The 24,631-nt window shown below is 41.1% G+C and overlaps 1 protein-coding gene across 4 annotated transcripts in view; it reads right to left on the bottom strand.

The window, feature by feature from the left end:
* The window catches only part of Pus10 (pseudouridine synthase 10), a 74,192-nt gene that overhangs the window by 28,942 nt on the left and 20,619 nt on the right, over positions 1-24,631 (bottom strand). For all 4 annotated transcript variants that reach the window (XR_007591405.1, XM_050140817.1, XM_050140815.1 and 1 more), the window contains exon 5: positions 3,697-3,731. Coding sequence is in view for 3 of the 4 variants with exons in the window: in XM_050140817.1 (XP_049996774.1) it covers positions 3,697-3,731 (35 nt within the window). In the remaining variant the exon portion in view is untranslated. The remainder of the gene's footprint in view (positions 1-3,696; positions 3,732-24,631) is intronic.

Raw genomic sequence — 24,631 nt, 5'->3', positions numbered from 1 at the left:
ATAGAAAGGAACTGAGGAAATGCACAGGGCAGCTCTGGTATTGATTACTAAAACTGTTCTACTCTGCTGAGAGCCCCAAGATATCACTACCAAACTAACACGCCTGTATCCCTCAAGTAATTAAAATACCAAATGCCCCAATGGCTGGCCACAGGACTGCTTGTGACAACAGACAGGGTGGAATGTGGTCACCAACCACCCTTTTTGGTTGTCTTGGCTGTTTTTCTGAGACAGGTTTCTCTGAGTAGCCCTGCTGTCCTGGAACTCACTCTGTAGGCCGGCCCCTGCCCCCCGAGTGCTGGAATTAAAGATGGGCACCATCATGGTTGGCTTTGAGGCATTCCTTCTTTAATGTCTAATTTTCACTGACAGTGTTATTACCTACAAACATTGCCCCTTATCATTTAATTCTGCAAGACCAACAGAACCTATAACTGCAGGCAAGAAACAAAAGTCTTTTAGCTAACAGTTAAAATTAGTTGGTCTGAAAGAAAAAAAATATAAAAACTACTACTGTTCTGATATAGCCACTGCTAAGCTGCCTATAAACTAATAGGAAACACCATACCCATGCAGAAGAAAATAATCTTTAGGGGGGAAAGTATGATATATAGATATTATAAACACACACACATACATACACATACCTACTGTTCCTCTAAAAATGCAAATTAAAAGTTGCCCACCCATTCTATATCCAGTTGAGACCATAACTTTGGTTATAGTTAAAGGTGCTTTGGAGTACAGTTTAACAATGAAATACCCAGATAACTCTTGTATTTAGTAGGTTACACGAACTGTTTCTACTTCTCTGGATATTAGGAACATTTAGATAGATATTAGATTTATTTACTTTAAGTGTGTTGTTGTTTGGTTTGGAAACTATGAAACTGTGTGTCTCCAGGTGTGGGGACACACAGCTTTAATCCCAGCACTCAGGAAGCAGCGGTAGAGGGTCTCTCTGAGTTCAAGGCCAGCCTGGTCTTTATCTCCAGCTGCAGGGCAGCCAGGGCCTCGTGGAGAGACCCTGTCCTAAAATACAGAACAAAAGCAAAGAAAAAACTGTGTGTCTGTGCACCACATGCCCAAGGCCAGAAGAAGGTGCCAGATGCCCTGGAACTGGGACTACTGATGGCTTTGAGCCTCCACACGGGTGCTTGGACTTGAACCCATGTCCCCTGCAAGAACAATGAGTGTTCTTAATCGCTGAGTCAACTCTCCAGCCCACATTTAGATGTTTTAAAAGACTATTTTGATATTGTGTCAACAGTTTAATTACATTTGCATAAACTAGCATCAAAGTTGAAAGTATACAGCTAAAATATAAGCATGTCTTCGAGAATGTACACTGGTCCTGCAGAGGATTCAAGTCCAGTTCCGAGCAACTCTAATTCCAGGGGATCTTATGCCCTCTTCTGGCTACGATGGGTACTGCATGCATGCCACACATACATAAACAAATAAAATGCATTAAACAATGTTTATTTACGCGTGCACACCGTGAGTGAGGCCCATGCAGGCCAGATAAACAGATGGTTGTGAATTCTTCTGTGGGTCCTGGGAACCAAACTTGAATCCTCTGGAAGAGCAGCAAGTGTTCTTAACTGCCGAGCTATCTCTCCATCCCCAAGAAAATTTATTTTAAAGGATAAAGAGTAGAAACAGAAAAATAAACTATTTTAAATTTGTGTATAGATCCTAGGCTCTAAAGCACTACAGGAGAAATCAATCCTATTAAAACACTGTCCATTATACATTAAAAAAAAAAAACCCAACAACAACAACAACAAAAACCTGCCATGCCTTTACTCCCAACAGAGGCAGGAAAATCTTTGAGTTCCAGGCCAGCCAGAACCATACTTGAGACCTTGTCTCAAAAAACAAACACAGAGAAAAGAAAACTGATTTGTATGAAGAATTTCAAACTTGGTAATCTAGCTAAAAATCTTCCAAGTACAGGTACTTTTCTCCTCCAGATTAAAAAGCCAGAGTAAGGCTTTCTTGATAACCTGAAAACCTTATTCATATGTAGGGCAAAAAATATATAATACTTAAGATGTTAAGATTTTTGCTGGGTGGTGGTAACACACACCTTTAATTCCACCACTCAGGAGGCAGAGAAAGGCAGATCTCTGTGAGTTTGAGGCCAGCCTGATCTACGGAGGGAGTTTCAGGATAGCCAAGGCTGCACGGAGAAACCCTGTTTCAAAAAATTAAAACAAAACAAAAAGATGCTAAGATTTTTTTTTTTTTTACGCATACACTGTTCTGCAGAAGAGGGCGCCAGATCTCACTGCAGATGGCTGTGGGCCACCATGTGGGTGCTAGAAATTGAACTCAGAGCCTTTGGAAGAGCAGGCAGTGTGCTCTTAACCACCGAGTCATCTCTCCAGCCCGATGTTAAGTCCTGAAATTTGAATGAGGCTGTACCTGACTGTCCTTTAGCAAATGTGACCTTCTGGGACCCTGTCTGCTGTCACACACCCCAGATGAGGTGACCCCCTGTCATCACTCTCACCTTAGACACAGCACAGCCAGGAGGCCAAAGAGAAGGCCAACCAGAACACCCTAGCAATTATTTTGAGCTAAATTCCCTAAATCAGTTCCTTAATGGAATCCTTAGCAATCTTTTCAACATAAAATGACTGGGGACACCGAATGAAAAACAGCATCCTGTATCTTTCCGTCCCAGTATCCCCATGTAGTTAAACAGCTTGGTACAAAACCCCCTGATGAGGAAGGAAGGCAACACCACCCAAGCAATGCACACGTGAGGGAAGCGTTCAGGAAACGGCATGCTCTCATGGGGTTAAGGTCAACATTTGTTAGACCAGTCTCAAGGCTTTGAAACGCAGGGACTAAGTTTCATTAAGCCTGCAACCGTTGATGATGTGGTTATTTCTCCTTTGAAAAGGGAAGATGCAGACATAATATACAAAACAAACAAAAAACTATGTTAATATTTTTTCTATAAATCTCAGAGCCACAGATGAGCTTCTAATATGGAAAGCTACGGCTTCTGGGTTTTTCTCACCAAAGTACACGGGGACCTCCAATAATCATACAGCACGGTATGCTTAGTTTTAAAAATCAAACAAAAACAAAAACTCTGAAGATTTAACAGTTCTTTTATACACTTGATTTGGACATGTGAGACTGTTCACCAAATCTGATATGTTTCCTTCCCTACAGAAGCAGTTCATCCAATTACACAGCACCACCCCAAGAAAGGTGTACATTATATAGAAGATTTAAAACCACATTAGATTCCTAAAATCCAAAGATCTAAATTCCAAAACCTATCTGTCTCCTGTGAGTTTCGGGCAAGGGCTGGACTGCCAATTTCTGCTGCCCAAGTGCTCTCTGTAAACTCAGCTACTCTGATTTAAGCAGAATTTTACTTCTCATGGTTTATCATCTAGTTTTATAATTTAGCTTTAAGTATAAATCTAAAATTTATTATCTTAAGCTAGCCTCCCAAACTACTTTCAACACATGTCTAATGCTTGTCAATACAATCACGTTAAACAAGCCCTTGTAAAAGTAAAAAACAAACAAACAAAACCAAATGGACAAGGCACTTAATGAAAGCACCTACTGTGCCCACTGCTCTGGCTGCTGACTTTACTCTGCAACGGGAAGTACTTTAAGAATCAGGTAGGCATCTTTAAATAAAGGTAGAAACTCCCTACTTACCCCATTTCCTGTTTGACCAGCAACCATGCAGCATGCTGGAGGCAATTCAGTAACACCCAGAAAGAAGAGAAAAGGAAAAGTATTTAGTAAAGCGAAGTTTCAACATCATCATCAAAGTGCTTAAATAATTTGTTAATCAAACTCCTCTTATTAGAAAGAGTCGATATTGAATGTGTTGACCTCAGGCTCTTTTAAACAGAAAGAGGGTAAGATTTCAGTTTGTAATGCTGACGTGCTGTGGTCTAGGAATTCAAAGTCTTGTGATACACACCAACAACCCCAGCAAATGGGAGGTAGAGGCAGGAAGATTAGGAGTTCAAGGCCAGCCCTGGCTATATAACAAGTCTGAGGCCACCCTCAGCTACCTAAGACTCTGTCTCAAAACCAAACAGCCCAAAGTGACTTGAGTACACATGTAGCTTCTAAAACATAGATCTGAACGGTGTGGGTTTTATTTTTTAATAACTCTATCTGGCTCATCATGTTCATGTTTATATAACCAGGAGTTAAATGTAGCGCATTTACCTGGACTCTCTGAAATACAATGAAAGCTAAACAGATCAGAGAATGGGTAACTGAAAGAGTAGATATACCCTAACACAAATACAGTACAGTGGTAGTAATTATAGAATCTATTGTGGGCTGATGGTTCTGAAAGAGTAGATATACCCTAACACAAATACAGTACAGTGGTAGTAATTATAGAATCTATTGTGGACTGATGGTTCTTTTACCTTCTCATGCACTTAGTCACTTAGTTCTACGTTAGGTAAAACATTCTGGGAAAGAATAATTAAAACCTGCCAAGAGTTGGAGGCTGAAGAGAAAGCTCAGGGATTGTGAACATGGGCTGCTCTCGCAGAGGACCCGAGTCTGGTTCCCAGCACCCACACAGTGGCTCACAACCACTCTCTCTAGTTCAAGGGATCCAGAGCCCTCTTCTGACCTCTGTAGGCAACAGGTATGCATATACATACATGTAGGTAAACACTTAGCAAAAACTTTTTCAAAATTCTTGTTTAATTGCAAACTTCCTAAAATGGAGCTACATTCCTGAAATGAGGGGTCAATGACAACAATGCAGAATGCTTCGCACTGGAGTGTGCGGCACAAGGACCTCTCGGGTTCCACGGCACTGCGGCTTATGAACAAGGGACGCTCTGTCCGCCACAGCATTTGACATTTTGTGAACATGACAAGAACACACGTGGATCAATAAAACACTCACAGTCTCTGCTCTCACATGCCACAAAATGGCCATCCTTACAATTCCTTTCCTCCTCAAGCAGTTATGCTGTGACAATATATGCAGAGCCTGTCCTTCCTCGCAGGACACTAGAGGCTGCTAACCTCAGGACCACACAGAAACACTGCATATCCCAACTTAAGCCAAGGCCCACCAGGTACTCCCTAGCTAAGAAGACATGCTCGGCACGCCTGGTGGGTTGCTGAATTTGCTCCCCCTCTAGTACCCCCCTCCGCACAATAAGACTCCTTCATTTCGTCCATGTATTCAACCCTTTCCCACAGTGAACGGCACGGATCTAACAGCTGAACAGAGGGAACGAACTAAGAGCCTTGCAGTTTAAACTGCAGGATGGCCAAGGGTTACCAAATAGGCATTGCTTAGCGACCTGTTCAAAACCAATGCTATCGAGACTGACAGGACTTCAAGATTATAGAAATAATAATGATTTCCCAAAGCTGAGAAGTCCTAGATAATAGCGCCGTCCTACCCTTCTTTAGGCTACAAGAGATCAATAATCTTATTTCCTATAGAGATGCTGTGGGCCACAGGAATCATACAGTGAGGTTTCTGCTGTTCACACAGAAGGCTGACCCACCAACAAATGTGTTCTAATGGAGGCAAACCCAGTTGGCGAGGCGCTGGGCCCGCCACCTTTTGCGGATCGACTGATTCTCATAGTGGATGGCTTGTGACGCCTGAAGCACTCTCCCTTGTGCAAGGTCCAGCAGAGTATAGACAAGTGGGCATGACTCTTTCCCATGTACTGGTATACCAGGTCATCCCCCTCTCTGTGGGACCTCCACTGGGAAATTTAGTCACACAGTCAATAACCTCGGCTCCCACAGTCTAATCTCCACTTCCTTCCCTCAGATACATTAGAGCCAGCTCCCTGCAACCATCTTCCATTTGGCAGGACATGCAGTCAGGAAAGGAGTCTTTCATACAGACCACATTTGGGACCTCCAAGCTCAGAGATTTGCCTTCGCTTGTGTGTGTATAAACTGGAAACTTTACAGACTAAGAGAACAGCAGAAGAATAAAGAAACAGATGCAGAAAAGTATGTAGTGAAGAGTTCATTTCATCCCCAGATCTCAGTCCTGAGCTTGCTGCGAGTCTTCTGGACCCTGAGGGGACACTAAAGCTGGCACTCAGAGGTCCCCGATATAGGGAATATTAATATCTGCCCTGCAGATCTATTTTGAGAATTTATGAAATCATATATATTCAATCAAGTAGGGCTCCTATAAACATAAACAATAAACAATTAACAAGTAGTAGCTATTACACGGAGAGGACCATGTTCTAACTAGACCACCAAGGAGCAACTGTTGGTAACTTGAAATCGTACCTACACTTTAGAGATAATACAATTCAGATGTCCCCCTTAAAAGTCTGTAGGCTTTGATCCATTTCTTCACATCCCCAGACTGCTATAGTAACTCTGAAATCTCCCTCTCGTTGGTAAATCCGAGCTGTGGAAACTTTCTGACACAGCTTCAGCTCTCTCTGCACTTTGTTGTTCTGAGACAGGTTCCCACTGTGCAGTCCTAGCCGGTCTGGACCTCACCATGTAGACCAGGCTAGCCTAAAACTCAAGACACCTGCCAACTTCTGCCTCCTGAGAGCTGGGATTGAAGGTGTGCGCCACCATGCCCAGCTCCTCTGTACTTTTTAGTGACCTCGCTGTCTCTTTTAGGTTATTTCCAGGTGATGTCACTGGCGTACAAAGTAACTTATCTTACTATGACTATAAAATAGCAGAAAACTGGAGGTTGCCAAGGGAAACCTGATAACCATGTGTAATATAAAATTAAATCAAAAGTCCTCAGAACCTGAGACTTGCTAACAGTTTTTCTTCCTCCCTCTTTGCAGGCTCCCCGTTCAAGCACGCTGCAGGTTGGAGAAAACAAATCACACAGAGGAGATAAAAGGCGGAATCCCAAAGAAGTCAGTCTTGCTCAATTATTCAGTTTTTACCACATGCTAATGATACCCTGGACCCGTTTCTGCCTAGGAAAAAGAAGCTCACCTCTCCCTTTCAGATCACCAAGGTAACTTCAATAAATGCTCTATTCTTTAGTCAGTTAGAAAAAAAAAAAAAGATCCATTCTCTAAAGCAAGCAATTAAATTCCTCTGCCCCAACAGAATCATTAAAGCTATCAAGTCTTAATGATTTATCAGATTTGATACCAGAGGCAGGATGTCACTTCCTGAAGATTCAGGAACCACATACTTTAATCCTTGACGCAGTTTAACTTTCTCTGAGTTTTAGCGAGGCAAACCCTAAATAGAGATGTTGGCTAGCTGCTTGCTGAGGTGTTGTGTTCTCTATTAGGACTCCACAGTCTGGGATCCAGACAACATAAAGCAGAAGGCAGCTGAGCACTGGTGGATGGAAGGCTTACCCCCACCCCCAAGCCGCATGACCACCTGCTGGGCCTGCTTCCCTGTCTTCCTGGCCAGGTAGCTCCTGGGACCCTGGGCCAAAATAACTGCCTCCTCCCTTAAATTGCTTCTGTCTGTTATCTTGTCACAGCCGTAAGACAAGTAATTATGAAAAATGAGATTGGAAATGTCAGAATGTTTCGAGTGTCACATCAGGATATGAACCTACACACTGAAACTATAACATACGACCTGACACATGTACACACACACAGCATCTCACAGAAATGTACAGCAGGTACTCAAGGGAGTCTTCCGTAACTCACCAAGTCATGATATAACCATTTCCACACGATCACGCTTCTTTAGTGGTAGTATAAGAAGGTAAAGAATTATTTGTACCAAAACATCTATCACGCATTGGGAAATTCAGCACACACACACAAAAAAAATCCTAAGTTCCAGGGGCCTGGGGGAGTAGGAGGGGAGGTCTGGCTTGGATATGATCAAGATACACTGCATACAGGTATGATATTGTCAAAAAATAAACAAAAAATATCCTAAAACAGTCATACATCCCAGACAAATGAAGAGAGCATGCCCAGGCTACGTTTTCATTCTGTGGCCACCTGGATCTGTATTCCTGCTGGAGAAAACAGGCACTCGTACAAAAGGCAGCACTGTAGCTCTGAGTACCGCAAGTCACTGGCAAGTTAGCTTGTCGGCTGGGTCCTTGGCATCTTAACCACGGGCAGAAGGGTTCCCATTTTATTGTAGGTATCTCACTGACATGCAGAGAGAAAAGTCTGTCCATGAGCACACCCATAAAGCAGAAGAGGAAGAGGAGTAAAGCGGCATCACGCACAGCAGCACTGGTAATCAATAACATAACTGGTATGTGAGGGGCGGGCCCCTCTGTCCTGCCCTGATCACTTGGGCAATCAAAGGGGACGTGTCCTCCAAAGGGTGCATTCCAGGGTGCAAGGCCAGACGGGTGCCGGTGAGGCTCTGGAAACTCCACCATTGCTGCGGCTGTGTGCTGGGAAGCAAAGGAAGCCGCAGGAGCTTAGCTCACAGGACCACCGTTCCCATACGAGGACACAGGAAGATTTCACAGTAAGGCAAACTTCAAAGAATCCCATGCAACAGACTGGCACAATCATCTGTCCCAGGAATGCCACTGTGACTGAGGACCAAAGAGGACGATGGGAACTGAGCAAAATGAGGGCAGCTGGGAATAAATCAATGATTCAAGTTAGAGATGTGTTACAGTACAGCTGCCGAGGATGAAGCCCAAGAGCTGACTTTAAGAGGAATGAGCTGCACTTGCTGCTCTTCCAGAGGACCCTGGGTCAGCTCCCATCACCCACATGGCAGCTCACAACCTTCTGTAACTCCAGTTCCAGGGGTTCAATGTCCTCGTCTGGCTGGTGAGGGCACTGCATGTTCGTGGTGCGTGCACACACAGACACAGATACACACACACAGACACACACACACAGACACAGATACACAGACACACACACACAGATACACACAGACACACACACACAGATACACACACACAGACACACAGACACCCGCACACGCAAAACACTCACACACATTTAAAAAAAAATTGGAAAAAAAAAACTGAAGAGGTAAGGAAGGCACAGAATAGCAGGACTCCCACGCTGGCAGACATCTGGGAATTTCTAAATACTACCAGTGCCATTGAGCCCATAAAGCCTTCTGAATCGCACACAGCTCTTCTGCGTCCTTACAACATACTCATCCCAGTGGGGAATGGTAACAGCCGTGTGGGCAGCTGGAAGCATTAAAAAGACCTCTTTCGGCCAGCCTGGTCTACAGAGCTAGTTCCAGGACAGGCTCCAAAGCTACAGAGAAACCCTGTCTCGAAAAACAAAAACAAAACAAAACAACAACAACAACAAAACCCTCTTTTCTTGATCAGTTATTTTCCCAACACACACACACACACACACACAGAGAGAGAGAAAGAGAGAGAGAGAGATTTCCTTGCCCCCAAAATGGCCAGTTACAGACATTTTAATAAGAAAAACTTTTCCTCCTTCTCCCCACCCAAGATTTCTTCCTCGTCCACTCCACCCACCCCAAAGCCTGGTACAACCTTGTTTATCTGTCCCCTCAGGGCTAGCTTCCCACATCCTGGAAGCACTCTTTGGCCCCACCCACCGGGCCCTGTCTCCTGGCCTCCTCTCCCACCCTCGTCTCAGTCCTAGACTCTTCTCTCCCAGTGCCTCTGACCTCAGACCTATGATGAAACAGCTGAAACAGAGTGGGCCTAGGAGCTGCCTCTGGTGAACAGCATTTGCCAGCCACAGTGAGAACCCACCAGCGCAGGGGCGACACCTAGCCCAGCTCTTGGGAAGCCGAGGCTAGCGCATCTCTGTGAGTTCAGGCCACCCAAGGCTACAAAGAGTGACCCTGCCTCATTCCCCAGCTCCACCCCCCCCCAAAAAAAAACCATGGGGGATGTAGTGACAGCTAAATCACGACAAGCTTGCCACATGAGGCCCTGAGTTTGGATTCCTGCACCTACATAAGAAGGTAGACACGGCTGCGTGCGCACAGAATCCTAGCATTGGGAGCAGAGACAGAGGTTCCCTGGGGCTAAAGCAGTGAGCTCCATCCAGGTTCAGTGAGAGGCACTGCAGAGGACAATCTCTGGTTCAGTACCCTGCCCAACTCCCGCGGCAGGGGGAGAGGGGGATGGGGAGGACGACTTATTTTTCTGACAAAAATTTCTTTAAAAAAAGAAAGTGAAACAAGACATTAACACTTTCATTACCTTGGGTTCCCCAATATGTTGGCAATAAAAACAAAGTGTTAAAAGGCTAAAGACTGTCTTTTTAGGACAAAGCAAGGGCAGATCAGCACAGACAGAATAAATCCTCAGGGCCAAATTAGGTTACAGGTCTATTAACCCAGTTCCCACAATGGCTGTTTTTACACTGTGAGTTTTAAGGCCTTCTGCTGTGCCTTCCAAACTGCTGTTTGCTGAGTTCTGCAAGATTTGTTTATTGCGAGGAAGACCGTTGGGGGGGGGGGGGGAGCTCAGCAGCTGAACTCAGGGAACTCCAGAGTCAACAGCATTGGTGAAGCAGGGAACATCTACCAACAGGTGTGGCTGGGGCGTGCAAACATATTTTACCTCTGAACGTGGTGCTGGGATACTAGCACCCTTCCAAGACTCAGTGACCAAACCTTTGTCCTAGGAAGCCTCTGAGTTCCTGCCTCAAATACAGCACTGTTTCAGGAAATCTCCCACAACCAGCACAGGACAAGGATGGCCTGTGACAGACAGCAACTTCCCTGGATAAGGCCCCAGCTCTTCCAGCCGAGGGCTAGAGGATTCTATGCCTCTCCCACAGGTCTATCATCAAAAGACATGAGCAAGGATGGCACCAACAGACATGCTAATAGCACAGAAGGAGAAATCTCATGGGGCCGCAACCCTAGACAGAGAACTACAGAAATATACACCAAGGAATATTGAGAGCAAGAGAAAATTCTCTTCCCCAGGGAAGTCTCCCAATTGGTTATCTAATACCAAGTGGTCGACCCTAAAACCATTTGCATATATATCACATTATACATACAGTTAACAATAGGAAAAGAGGCTACTGATTAGAGAGAGAGCAAGGCAGGGGGGAGGGTTCATGGGAAAGTTAATATATACTACTTTCATATCAACACTAGCTCATCTAAAGCACCTCAGCAAACATGGCCTGTGGACAAATGATGTGGGAGTCCCTTCTGTGTACTGTGATTACCATTAATGAATAGAGAAACTGCTTTGAACCTATAGCAAGGCAGAACTTAGGTAGTGAGGAAAACTAAACAGAATGCAGGGAGAAAAGAGGTGGAATCAGAGAGACGCCATGGAGCCACCACCAGAGTCAGATATGCCGAAACTTTGCTGGTAAGCCACTGCCACATGGCAACACACAGATTAATGGAAATGGGTTAAATTTAAATGTAAGAGCTAGCTGATAATAAGTTAGAGCAAATAGGCCAAGCATTGTTTTAAATAATATAGTTTCTGTGTAATTATTTCAGGTCTAAGTGAGCCAGGCTGGGAACCAAACAAGCTGCCTCCTTACTACAGACAAAACCAGGCACAATGAAGGAACCAAACAAAGTAGGCCACAACTTCCAGCTGCAGCTCAGCTCATGAGCATGCACGGACACACAGTAGGGAAAAGTAAAGATGGCTGCATTTGCATATGCAAGTGCAAATAATGTACAGCAGGGTGTTCTAGTAAAGACAGAAAGACATACAGAAGGTGACGACGTGCACCTGCCAAAAAGTTACATTGTCTTGCTTAGTTTTATGCCAGCTTGACACAAGGAAGAGTCATCTAAAAGAAGGGAACCTCAACTGAGAAAAATGCCTCCTAAAATACAGCTGTAGGAGCCAGGCGGTGGGGGCCGACACCTTTAATCCCAGCACTCAGGAGGCAAAGGTAGATGGATCTCTGTGACTTCTAGGCCAATGTGGTCTATATAGTAAGTTCTAGAACAGTTAAGGCTATTATACAGAGAAACCTTGTCTCAAAAAAATCAGAAAAGGAAAACAAAACAAATTTTAAAAGATCCAGCTGTAGGGCATTTTCTTGATTAGTGGGAGAGTATCCAGCAAAAAGTCTAAGGTTTTCAGACAACCAACCTTAATATATCCAGAAACCTTACAGGAATAGGCAAATGGCAGAGGCTCTGTTATAGCTAACTGGACTCCTGTGTCAATGTTAGATTTAAAGAGACTCAAAGAAGCAATAAATAGTCTCATGAGGCATGCATTCATCTTTTAGAAACTGATACATAATTACAATGGAGTACCTGGCTCAGAGAAGAGGCTAACACTATTGAACAACAGAGTAAAGCTAGAGGTAGGGAAATCGCCCAAAATGAAGCACTTGAAGAAGGAGGTTATGCTACTATAGAAAGACAGGCTGTATATGATGACCACACCCTGGATTAATGCCATGCAGCAGCTTTGAATGCTTGGGACAGAATTGGAGAAATAGGAAAGAAAACTGAGTCATTTACTAAGATATACAGGGCCCAAAGGAAGTCTTTATGGATTTCTTAAAAAGATTGACTTCAGCAGTAAATAGAATTCAGAAATTAGACAAATAATAATTAAATATCTGGCTTTTGAAAAGGCCAGTGTTCTATGCAAAAGGATAATGAGATCATTAAAGGAAAGGCCAGCATCTTTGGAGGAATGGATTTGAGATACAATTAATATTAAATTTCATGACCATGATGATGCATAGATAGGAAAGGTGATTTCCAGAGGTTTGAGGAAAAAAATTGAAAGGTCAAATGTTATAATTGTGCCAAACAAGGTCAATTTAAATGGGACTGTAGACAGGGCGGTCCTTAAAACAATGTTTTTTCTAAGAATAATCCATTCAGAATGCCCCTCCCTTCTGGATTATGCAGAAAGTGTGTCAAAGGCAGGCATCAGGCTAAGGAATACTCGTCAACAAGGAATATTCAAGGTAATCCTTTGCCAACGGGAAACTCCAAGAGGCTTCTCATGGTGCCCTAAGCCAAATCCAGTTCAGTCATTTTCTGTCATTGTAGAGGAAACTCCTTCCCAGAGCAACTAAAGAGCCTCACGCCAACTGTACAAAAAGATACTGCTCTGGGTAACAGAACAGCTGTGGGAGAGAACAAAAAATTCAGGAGAACCATAAAGCAAGAATTTTGGCAAACTTCTGTAAATGAACAAAGACCAAAATTAAATATACAAATAAATGACATCATTGAAGATCTGGCAGACAAAGATTCCAATAAAACAATAATTTCATCAGAATCTTGGCATCCAAATTGGCCTCTTCAGCTCTTAAGGATGTAAATGTTCAGTTCTTAGGGATCAGAACTCTATCTCGGATAAAGGAGGGCACGAGATGGGTCAAATGTATAGGGTCAGAGGACAGAGAGGAATATTAAAATCCTATGTGGCTAACATAGAAATGAATTTGTGGGGACATGATTTGTTAAAGCAATGGAATACTCAGATTAACATTCCCCCAATCTTAGAAACAAACCATAAATTAATGTATGTTTCTGGGGAAAATATTACAAGATATTATAAAGGACAGTCACTGATCATTCAGGTTGTGCAAGAACAGGGCACAGCAGCTGCTGACCTTTTGAAGGCACCAACAGCCCTACCTTTAAAATGGTTGAGAGACAAACCTATATGAGTTCAGCAATGGCCTTTAACAACAGAGAAACTGCAGACTTTAGAACAGCTAGTACAGGAGCAACCAGATGCTCAGCATATTGAAGAATCAACCAGCTCTTAGAATTCTCCTGTATTTGTTGTTAAAAAGAAATCTGGAAAATGGAGAATGGTGACAGATCTAAGAGCTATTAATAAGGTGATTCAGTCAATGGGCTCTCTACAGTCTGGAGTTCTTTAGCCTTCTTTATTACCTAAAGAATGGCCTCTTATAGATATTGATTTAAAAGATTGTTTCTTCACTATACCTTTACAAGAAAAGGACAGAGAAAATTTGCCTTCATAGTGCCTATTTATAATAATTCTCAGTCTGCTAAGAGATATCAATGGAAGATTCTCCCACAGGGAATGTTAAATAACCCCACCCTGGGCCAATATTTTATAAGTCAGTCATTGGAAATATAATTTATCATTACATAAATGACATTTTATTATCTGATTCAAATGTAGATATTTGGAAAGAATGTTTGAAGAATTAAAGAAAATTTTACATTGTTGGATATTACAAATTGCTTCTGAAAAAAATTAAAAAGGAGAGATTCTTTCTTGTTTTCTTGTTTGTTTGTTTTCCAAGACAGGGTTTGTCTGCAGCTTTGAAGCCTGTTCTGAAACTAACTCTTGTAGAGGAGATTCTATTAATTATTTAGGCTATAAAACAGGTTTACAAAAAATCAGATACCAAAAGGTACAAATTAGGAGAGATTGAGTGCAGACTCTCAAGGATTTACAAGGATTGCTAGAAGACATTTCTTATCTACAGCATACTACTGTGCTAGGTCCTGATGACCTGATTAATTTAAATAAAACCTTAGATGGTGACAAGGACTTAAACAGTCCCAGGGAATTATCAGCTGCAGCTCAGTGAGAATCGACTTTGATTGAAGAGAAACTACGGAAGGCACATGTGGACCGTGTGGACCTGAATCTTAACTGCATTCTGGTCATATTATCTTCTAAACATTCCCCTACAGAAATTTTAATGTGGAGGGAAGATACTATCTTAGAATGGGTCTTTTTTACCACATAAACTGAAATCAAAATTTAAAAATTATATGGAAAAGGTCTCTGAGTTCATGCTAAAAGGAAAGTTGAGATTTTGTCAATTAGCAGGAATAGACCCAGCATAAAGTGCAGTACCTTTTAATAATGATGAAATTGACAAATTATGGGAAGAAAGTGAACCCTGGCAACAAGCTTGTAGTAATTTTTTTTTGTGAGAGATTAACAATAACTATTCCAAAAGCAAGAGAATTCAGCTTATAAAAAGAACAAATTTGCATTGCATGGGACATACCAATAACTGGAGCCCCTATATTCTATATTGATGCAAATCAGGAAAGGCAGGTTACAAATCAGAAAATTTAAGTAAAGTGGATCAAAATCCTTATGATTCTGTCCAAAAGTCAGAATTATATGCTATTCTCATGGTACTAAGAGATTTTAAAGACCTCTCAACGTAGTTAGCAATTCCAATATGCAGAAAGTTGTTTTTGCATATTGAAACTGCTGGATTTATATTAGTCGATACAGAACTGACTTTATTATTTATTCAATTATAAGATATAATCAGGAATAGGAATCATCCCACATAGTAACAAACACACATCTGATCCAATATGGATCTGTCAGGTCTTCTAGCAAAAAGTAAAGCAGAAGTCGACCAATTATTGATTGGAAATATGCTAAAGGTCTCAGAATTTCATTTAAAAAAATCACATCAATGGCAAAGATTTAAAAACCAACTTTTCCATCATGTGGCAACAAGCCAAGGAAATTATAAGGAAATGTCCTACTTGTTCTTTGTGTGACCAAACACCACTGAAGAAAGTAACCCAAAGGGTACTAAACGGAATGAAATCTGGCAGATGGATGTGTTCCATTTTGTAGAATTTGGAAAACTAAAATATGTACACCACACCATTGATACCTATTCATGTTTTCAAGTGGCTTTCAACTGCTCTGAGTTCAGGAAAGGTTGATTTGGTAATCACACATTGCTAGAAGTTATGGCCATTATGAGTATACTTGTACAAATAAAGACAGATAATGTTCCAGTATATGTCTCTAAGAAAACGAAACATTTTTTACTTATTATAGTATAAAGTACATTACAGGTATACCACACAATTCTACAGACCAGGCAGTTATTGAAAGATCAAATTGAACTCTAAAGGGTATGTTAAATAAACAGAAAGGGATGATAAAGACCCCCAGAAATAAATTGCATAATCCTTTATTAACTTTGAATTTTCTAAAAGCTAATGAGAAAGGAACAACAACTGCATTGAGACATTGGATAACAGAAAAAATCACCGAATTAAATAAGCTGATATAATTTAAAGATGTCCTGACCTCAGAATGGAAGCCAGGGCATGTGTTACATTGGGGAAAGGGATTTTACTTTTGTTTCCACAGGAGAAGGAAAGTTAAGGATACCATCAAAATTGATAAAGATTTGATTTTAACAAGAGACACCTCTTAATTATAAGAGATGATAGTCCATCAAACAGCATGGCTGTTTAAACTAACCTATAAAACTAACAAATACTTTTCATTTGATCTTGTCAAAAGAAAATCTCCTGAAAGTTAGGGTTGGGAAAGGGTTTTATTTTTGTCTTTTCAGGAGAATGAAGACATCCAGCTATGGAATCTGAAGACCACTGGACAAATGAGACCTCTGAAGAAAAAGAACAGATCATCCAAACAAAAATGACCCAAGAAAAGAGTTAATTGGCTTATTGGTATATCACATTTCTAAAAGGATAAAATTTCATAGATCTTCCCCAATGCTTGTTCCTGCTATTCTCTACAGACACATAATACAAATAATGTTTTTGTAGTCCAAGTCCAATTAAAGATTAAAGCTGCCTTTGGAATTGGAGTGTGGCTCTCTCCTTCTCTAAACCCAGCATGCTTATTAAAATGAAATCCAAAATCTGTCTCATGTCAGATGAGCCACCTGATATGAGACAGAAGAAAAACAAAAATTTAAGGATTATTTTATCATCACTAATCTCATAATCTTTAGCAATTTTTCTTAAGGTATAAATTTTATAACATTAATACATATATACTACCCTTTTTAATGATATTAATGGTCATATAGAGCACTAAATCTAGAAAAATGTTTCATTCTAGCTTCCTGTACCTGATTTCGGGTTTTAGTGAACCATGATGACCTTTGAAGACTCTAAAAGGGGGACCCCACAACAACAATTCCTCCAAGATTGTGATAAAAAACACTAAGCTCAAAACATGCCCCCAAGATTGACTTTGGACTAGCCACTGCTCAGACCAATTTTGAGGTGGCTAGTAAGATGATCCAGCTTCACAGACTACTTTTAGTCAGGACTTGAGACAAGCCCTGCATATTCCCCTTATGCACAGAGTGAACAATCAATGATACAGCTACCTCTCCTAGGACTTGACAAATTTTTCTTTTCAGGATCCTTGAAAGATGCTACCCAACCCCCAGGCAGCAGGAAGTAGATTTAAGAACACAACACCCACATTCCCAAGAGGTGGGGTAGGTGATTTTTGGTCTTTCATTGAGTTATGGATATTTTTTTTATTTTTTAGGGGCATTGGTTACAAGGTAATAGGAAAATAGCTAGACAAAAGAAATTAGAGTCAAGGTTCTGGTTTTGAAAAGTAAAAGGGGAATATAGATATAATAGGATACAAGGGTAGATTATTGGATCTTCTCTAAAAAGAAAAAAAAAGGATATGATAAGGTGTAGATTATTGAATCTACTTTTAAAAAGCAACTAGTTTCAAATATTTTACATTGAATTGGACTTTTGTATACTGTATACAAATTCTGTATATTGTCACAAATTTGAGATTAATTTTTTTTTTAAGTTTTTTCGAGACAGGGTTTCTCTGTAGCTTTGGAGCCTGTCCTGGCACTAGCTCTGTAGACCAGGCTGGCCTCAAACTCACAGAGATCCACCTGCCTCTGCCTCCCCGAGTGCTGGGATTAAAGGCGTGCGCCACCACCGCACGGCCCTTGAGATTAATTTTGTTAGAACAAAGATACTTTACATATATTAATAATCCTGTTCAGGGTGTTATACCTATACCACTCTAATAATATAATGCAAATTTCTAGTCCTTCAAAATAATTATTACCAACTCTTCAGGATAATAAGGAAATACAGATTAGTAGTTAACCACCTATTATAATCAAACTTGTAGTCACATTATGCATGTTTTCAAGCTTAAACAAAGATACATTTTATATAGGCAGGTCACCTTCAAACATTTCAGAGATCTACAGAATATGGCATTTAAGATGTTTTAATAACATAGGGTCTTTTATTCTCTTTTTTTTTTTTTGATAATAAGACATGTCTGCTCCTGACAGCACCAATCTACTTCAAAGAAGATGATGGGCAGGGAAGAAACTCCACATGGAATTTACTTTCTTTATGACAAAAGTAAGCCACTGAGCAAAGAAAACAAAAAAAAAAAACAAACAAAAAAAATGCCCTTGCTTTGACTGCTGACAGTAAGGTGTACTAATTGGACAAGTAGGACGCAAAACATAATGACCACCAAACATTGTCAAGACAAGGTAGGACAGCCCTTCAGAATATCCTGTTTCACAGAAAAGTCTGTCAGATATTCTAGGCCTGTAGGCCGAAGATGGATGCCCCAGCACTGCAGAGGAACTTTGGATGACTGTCCAGGCAGCCAGCAATTTCTGAAAGTTGCTTGCTTACACTTCCTGCTTACTTGGTTAACATTATTTCCTTCTTGGGTCTCTGAAGGAGTTGAAGACTAGATAGTTATAGTTTTCCTTGTTTACCTTATATAGAAGGCAAGTTTTGATAGAAAGTAAATTAGGTATGAGACTTTGGACTCACCAAGACAGGACAGATAAGTGAAGTATTGTCTCTGAATTTATCAAATGCAAATGGACCAGATATTGTTGATTTATTCATTGCCTATATATATTGTATATAGTTATCATACTTATTGTATATAGTTTTTCTTATATTAGTTATAGCCTTTTATTATTTTAGGCAAAAAGGGGGGAAATGTAGTGATAGTTCATTTGTATTTTAATAAATAAAGCTTTCTGAAAATCAGAACACAAAACAGCCACACTAGTCAGCCATACAGGCCAGGCATGGTGGCACATGCCTTTAATCCCAGCGCCACACTCGTTAGCCATAGAGGCTGGGCAGTGGTGGTGCACACTTTTAATCCCAACACCAGAGAGGAATATGAAGTGGGATGAGGCAGGAACTTGCTCTCTTTTCATCTGAAGATCTCACAGAGGTAAGAGCTCTCTAGTGGTTTGGCTGCTTTGCTTCTCTGATCTTTAGGTGGAACCCTAATATCTGTCGCTAGGCTTTTATTAAATGAGCCACACAATTGGAATAGACATTGCTAATGTAATTATTGTCTGTATATGCTTTTACTATATTAGTGTTAGAATTTTCCCTTTTTATTTAGACAAAAAGGGGGAAATGTTGTCTGATATTTTGTTTGTGTTCTGACAAAGTTTATTTTGAACCAGAGAGCAGAGTTAGCCAGTAGGTGACCAAAATTAATCAGAGGGTTTAGAGGCCTGAGCCAGTAGTTAGGCAGGGCTTAGAGAGGTTCTCAGCCCCTTTGGGGAGGAAGAAATGGAGGAAAGAGGAGGAAGTCACTGGTGGCTTCTCTACTGCTTCTCTGACCTTTCACCTTCTTACCCCAATATCTAACTTCCCGTTTTTGTTTGTTTGGTTGGTTGGTTGTTTGGTTGGTTGGTTTGGGGTTTTTGTTTGGTTGGTTGGTTGATTTTTTTAGACAGGGTTTCTCTGTGTAACAGTCCTCTCTGTGCTGGAACTAACTCTGTTTTTTTGCTGATAAAGAATAATTAGATGAACACATCAACTCTGCCTCTAAATTAAGAAATAAACAGCTTTAAAGGACTCTCAAACAGCAGGTTCTCAAAACATTTTTAGAGATCATATAATTAAAATGTTAAGTACAAATTTTTTTCTCTGTTCACAAAAAGATATCCTCAATGATCTTTTTAAACTAAAATTTGAATAAATCGAGTATGTCAATGTATATACTTATTACATGCATTTAAAGACTATATGTTAGTTCCACTATTTTAAAATAATCTACAAGATTTACTTTCAATTCAAGAGAACGAGTGCCCAGTTCTTTGCAAACCTTATCCTCAACTGCCAGCGACCTGAGAGCCACGATGATAGAATGGACCATCTGTAAATTAGGAAATCTACCATATCCTCCTACACAGCAAAAGCTCTTTATTAAGAAAAGATGCCTCTCCAAATTAGTGGGTCTGGTTATTATAATGAGAAAATTAGGATACATGCCAAGCTACTGATCTCTGCATTCTCTAAATTTACTAAGGGAATATATTACAAATCTCTAACAAATTTTCATGGATACCATGAAGCTTTCTCTGCCCACTGAGCTTTAGTGTGCCTCACCCCTCTGCTTTCCAGGCACTCGCCTAAGGAGGCCCAGCACCAGAACCAGAAGGAGAGAGACAGAAAAACACTCTGGGAAATCTAAGATTCTAAGACAGTGGAACTGCGTCCAAACTCTCTTTCCTATTTCACAGCAAATGACCTAAGGCAAATAAAGTACCTTCAGGAAAATGTGGCCCCTTGTATAATAGAAAAGTTAAATAAAATGCTCATTGTTTTTATAACATACATGTGATACTAGAGATTGAATTTAGGCCTGGCATCTCCTAGGCCAACCACTCCAGCACAGAGCTACAGTCCCTTTCTTTTTGTATTGTGAGTCAGGTTTTCACTAAGTTACTCAGGTTCTGTCTTTGAACTAATAATTTGTCTGCCTCAGCTTCCTAAGTAGCTGAGATAACAGTCCAGTCTAACAGGGGTGGCTATGTATCCCAGGCTGGTCTGTAGGTTGCTGAGCAGCCCCGGCTGGTCTGTAACTTGCTGTGTAGACCAGGCTGACATAAAACTTGCAGAAGAGTTGCAACCTCGGGTTACCAAATGCCAGGATTACATGTACCAATACACTTAGCCTTTTAAGTGGCCTTTGAAGTTATTAAATAACAATGGAGAATTTGGGAGGCCTTATCTTTTCTGAATGTTCTGGTTTTAGATAAAACTTTAAGCAAGTATGTGATGAGTGTTTGAATTTAGTCATAAATTTGAGAAGGGAGCAGTATTTGCAGTGGGCTGGTTTCAAGCTAGTAGTGCTTGCCAAGAGGTGTGCAGCTCAAAAAAGGCACTTGGTCTAGGCAAACCTAATCACACCGATCAACAAAGGATAACAATGGGAATCACCAGCTATTAGGGGAAGGGGGAGGCAGGGGAATTAACAGGGGAGGGCAGAGGGAGGACAATACGGAAGAAATATGAGGAAAGAGTGATAACACTAAGGATGTTACAAAGAAATTATGTGTTTATTTAAAATACACATGTATATATGTACATAAACATGTGTGTAAATACAGGTAGTTTAAACAGGGTGATAATGCTGCCCCATTCTGTCTAATGACAGGAGTGTGGTATAGGAAATTTTAATAAATTCCGATGAATGACTGTGATGAGATGCTCATGTGTCATCATTAACTTTGTATAATAGGATATAAAGATGGAAATCAAAATAATTAAACAAAAACCTTTAGGGAGTACAGGAAAGAGTTAATAGTACTGGCTCAGAGTTAATAGCTTTTAATGCTCTTACACAGGACCTGAGTTCGATTCCCAGTACCCACGTGGCAGCTCACAACCACCTGTAACTCCAGCTCCTGGAGTTCTGACACTCTCTTCTTATCTCAGCAGGCTCCTATATACACATGCTACATATACACATATACTCAGGCACTTACACATAAAAACAAACAATTTAGCAATTTTTAAAAATTTAAGGCTGGTGTAATGGCTCTGTGGGTAAAGGCACACGCCATGTAAGCTCAGTCCCTGAATTCAAACTCTGAAATCCATGCAGAGAATGCAAATAGAACCTTATCTATCCCCATGCACAAAACTCAAGTTCAAATGGATCAATGACCTCAATATAAAACCAACCACAGGGGCTGGAGAGATGGCTCAGAGGTTAAGAGCATTGCCTGCTCTTCCAAAGGTCCTGAGTTCAATTCCCAGCAACTACATGGTGGCTCACAACCATCTGTAATGAGGTCTGGTGCCCTCTTCTGGCCTGCAGTCATACACACAGACAGAATATTGTATACAAAATAAATAAATATTAAAAAAAAAAACCATAATGGACCTCACTGAAGAAAGAGTGGGAAGTGGCCTTGAACACTCGGGCACAGGAGATCACTTCCTAAATATAACACCAGTAGTACAGACACTGAGAGAAACAATTAATAAATGGAACCTCCTGAAACTAAGAAGTTTCTGTAAGGCAAAGGACACAGTCAATAAGACAAAACGGCAGCCTATAGAATGGGAAAAGATCTTCACCAACCCCACATCTGACAAAGGACTGGTCTTCAAAATATATAAAGATATGCAGGGCGGTGGTGGTGCACGTCTTTAATCCTAGCACTCGGGAGGCAGAAGCAGGTGGATCTCCATGAGTTCGAGGCTGGCCTGGTCTACAAGAGCTAGTTCCAGGATAGGCACCAAAAACTACAGAGAAACCCTGTCTTGAAAATCATTTTATATATATAAATGTGTGTGTGTGTGTGTGTGTGTGTGTGTGTGTGTGTGTGTGTAGAACTCAAGAAACTGGACATCAAAATAACAAATAATCCAATAAAAAATGGGGCATAGATCTTAACTGAGAATTCTCAACAGAAGACCTGCAAATGCCCAAAAGACACTTAAGGAAATGCTCAACATCCTTAGCCATCAGAGAAATACAAATCAAAACAAGTGTGAGATACCATCTTACACCTGTCAGAATGGCTAAGATCAAAAATACTGATGTCAGCTTATGCTGGAGAGGATGTGGGGTAAAGAGAACACTTCTGCATTGCTGGTGGGAGTGCAAACTTGTACAGCCACTCTGGAATCAGTATGGCGGTTTCTCAGAAAATTTGGAATCAGTTTACCTCAAGACCCAGTAATATCACTCTTGAACGCATACTCAAAAGATGGACATTCATACCACAAAGATATTTGCTCAAATGTATTCATAATAGCATTATTTGTAAAAGCCAGAACCTGGAAGCAACCTAGGTACCCCTCAACCAAAGAATGGATAAAGAAAATGTGGTACATTTACACAACAGAGTACTGCTCAGCAGTAAAACCAATGACACCTTGAAATTTGTATGCAAATGGAACAAAAAAAAGCCATCCTGAGTGAGGTAACACAGACCCAGAAAGACAAACGTGGTATGTACACACTCATAAGTGGATATTAGACACAAAGCAAAAGAAAACTAGTCTATAGTCCATGACCCCAGAGAAGTTAGGTAACAAGAAAAACCCTAAGAGAGACATACATGGATCCCCCGGAAAGGGGAATTAGACAAAATTCCTGAGAAAATTGGGAGTGGGGAAGGAGAAGGGAGGGCAGAAGGGGAGGGGAGGGGCGAAGGAGAGGAAGGAGAACATGAGGGAACAGGATGCTTGAGATGGGGGAAGGACAGAGAGGGAGAGCAAGGAAAGAGATATCTTGATAGAGGGAGCCATTATGGGGCTAGTGAGAAACCTGGCACTAGGGAAATTCCCAGGAATCCACAATGATGACACCAGCTAAGACCCTAAGCAATAGTGGAGAGGATGCCTGAACTGGCCTTCCCCTGTAGTCAGATTGATGACTACGTTAATTGTCATCATAGAACCTTCATCCAGCAACTGATGGAAGCAGATACAGAGATCCACAGCTAAGCCCTGGGCCGAGTTTCTGGAGACCAGTACAAGAGAGGGAGGAGTGATAATATGAGCAAAGGGTCATGACCATGATGGGGACACCCACAGAAACAGCTGACCTGAGCCATGAGAGCTCACTGACTCTGGACTGGTACAGCGGAGGAACCCGCATAGGACTAAACTAGGCCCTGAATGTGGGTGACAGCTGTGTGGTTTGGGCAGTCTGTGGGGCACTGGAACCAGCATTTACCCCTAGTGCTTGAACTGGTGTTTGGAGCCCATTCTCTTTGGAGGGATACCTTGCTCAGCCTAGATATGGGGGGAGAGCCTCGGTTGTGCCTCAAAGTGATGTGTCAGACTTTGTTGACTCCTCTAGGGAACCCTCTCTGAGGAGTGGATGGGGGCTGGGGTGTGAGAGGAGTAAGAGGAGGGGAGGGGGTAGGAACTGGGATAGATACATAAAATGAAAGAAGACTGTTTCAAAAAATAAATTTAATAAAAAAAAAAGCAGCCTTCTTCAGGGGCTGTGATGAATCATAAGAATGCCCTACACAAATACTCAATAAACCATGGTGGCTTACTTTGTTAAGAAAGGAGTTTTATCTCACTGCTCTTAAAAAACATAGTGCTTATGTAGCTGTTTTATATGTGACCTACCACTTTATAAATTCATTTAATCATAAATCATATATAATTTACTATCATTATTAGATAACATGACTTTTCAGAAGCAATCATAATCATTAGAATTACTAATTGTAAAGCAAAACAATTTTATCAGTCAAAATAAAAGTATTTATTAAATATGGTTGACATGACTTCTCTGTGTGACATGAAAACTCAAATCAGAAATGGGAAGAGCCTAAATTAGAAGTTCCCTTTTTTGAAACAGTGCACTAGGCCACAGTCCTAAAAATTAATGTGCCAAGAACATCTCCTAAGGATTCCCACGGTTGACAGCGGCCATGTGCAGCTTGGTACATTCAGTGGAGAACCGGCTCCAAGGGATTTGCTCATCCTGCTTTCCTTTTGATTGTTTTACTACCAGTTCTCCCCACAGATCTAAAAAGGCTATGTGATAATTCACAGGACCATGCAAATTAAAACAGGAAACGTCACACTTTTAAGAGCTGTTCATGGTCTATTTTTTTTTCTTTTTTGTTTTTCAAGACAGGGTTTCTCTGTATAGTTTTGGAGCCTGTCCTGGAACTAGCTCTTGTAG

The sequence above is a fragment of the Alexandromys fortis genome, unplaced genomic scaffold (assembly GCF_014885135.2).
Source record: "Alexandromys fortis isolate MF-2015 unplaced genomic scaffold, M_Fortis_MF-2015_v1.1 scaffold_7, whole genome shotgun sequence".
NCBI classification, from domain to species: domain Eukaryota; kingdom Metazoa; phylum Chordata; class Mammalia; order Rodentia; family Cricetidae; genus Alexandromys; species Alexandromys fortis.
This window is presented reverse-complemented; position numbering and strand designations above follow the sequence as displayed.